The 1,403-nt window shown below is 41.1% G+C and overlaps 1 protein-coding gene across 1 annotated transcript; it reads left to right on the forward strand.

The window, feature by feature from the left end:
• The first annotated feature begins 302 nt into the window (after positions 1–302).
• LOC124845615 (protein NDR1-like) lies at positions 303–1,180 on the forward strand. Its single transcript, XM_047322735.2, has one exon. It carries the CDS (start codon positions 487–489, stop codon positions 1,120–1,122), a length of 636 nt encoding a protein of 211 aa, XP_047178691.2. The 5' UTR covers positions 303–486; the 3' UTR covers positions 1,123–1,180.
• The last annotated feature ends 223 nt before the right edge of the window (positions 1,181–1,403 follow it).

Genomic DNA, 1,403 nt, shown 5'->3' on the forward strand with positions numbered 1-1,403 from the left:
AATATATGTTTTTTTAATCTTGTTCAGTTCGGTTAAACTTGAAATAAATATTTTTGAAATATGAAAATTTCCAATGACTTATGTAAGGATAATTAATTAAATGGATAATGATACTTTGACAGCATTTTTTTGACAACATTTTAACATCATCTACGTGTTATTCTGTGATTGGTCCATGTAAGTGTTTATGATTATTATTATTAATTGTAGAGTAATTTTAGACCAATCATAAAATGGCATGTAGATATAGATGATATTAAAATGTTTAAAAAAAAATATTCTTAAAATATCATTATCCTTGATTAAATATAAAGCTCCATCACATTCACGTAACCACATTCGAAGACCGCCACAACAGAAAAGAATTTCAAACAGCAATACTCCATAGTCGATTCTCGTGTCAGCATCTCAATACATCACCAGTTCACTTAAGAAAACGCACTTCCTTCTTCTTCTTCTTTATTTTTTTCTTCTTCGGTCACGTGCATGGATAGTTGCCGGGACCTCTGCAAGTGTTGCCTCGGCATCGTCTTCTCCCTGGGTTTCTCGGCGCTCTTCCTCTGGCTCAGTCTCCGCACGGACCCTCCCAAATGCTCCCTCCAATCTCTCTCTCTTCTCGCCCAAAACGACACCGTCGTCTTCCAACTTTCCCTTCGAAACGTCAACAAGGACAAGGGCGTCAAATACGGCGTCGTTCTCGTCACCTTCGCGCTCTTCCTCGACAACACCACCACGCGCCCTCTGGCCAACGCCACGCTCCTCCCATTCTACCAGGGACGCGGAAAAACCGCGCGCAAGTGGGGTTCCGCCGTGGCGCCGCGCTTAGCCCGACTCAACCACACGGCGGCGGTGAAGAACGGGAATGTGTTCCTGCGCGTGGAGTTCGCTACTCGGGTGAAGTACAAGGTGTGGCTGTCGTTTTACATTAAACGGCACCATTTGGTCGGAGGGGCTAATGTTGAGATTAATGCTAGCTCCGGGGAGAAGGTGGAGCCTAAAGCGATTAGGCTCGGAGACGTCCCTCCCAGGCTCGGGTCCCGAGCTGCGATGGTTCGGAGTTCGTATGTGGCGGTTGTTGGAGTTTTTGTCACAGTTTTTTTTCTCACTTGTGTTGACCGTTGACTATTGAGTGTGATATGTTTAATTATAATTGGTAATTTATATTGTGTTGAATTGCTTTGATGCTGAGACGGTGGGTAAAAAAGTTCATGCAATCGGAAATGGTGGTAAGTATTGGTGTTATCTAAGAATAGTTCTGTCATTTTTTAGTATCTTGTCATTGATTTATAAGAGAAAAAGAAACACCAAATATGTTAAATTTTTTATTTATTCACACATTTTAACTAAGATAGATACACATTAGTACTAACCCTAGTTAAAAAATTTAGAAATGAATTTTTAAT

The sequence above is a fragment of the Vigna umbellata genome, chromosome 6 (genome assembly GCF_029865625.1).
Source record: "Vigna umbellata cultivar VRB3 chromosome 6, Vumbellata_1.0, whole genome shotgun sequence".
Classification (NCBI taxonomy): Eukaryota; Viridiplantae; Streptophyta; class Magnoliopsida; order Fabales; family Fabaceae; genus Vigna; species Vigna umbellata.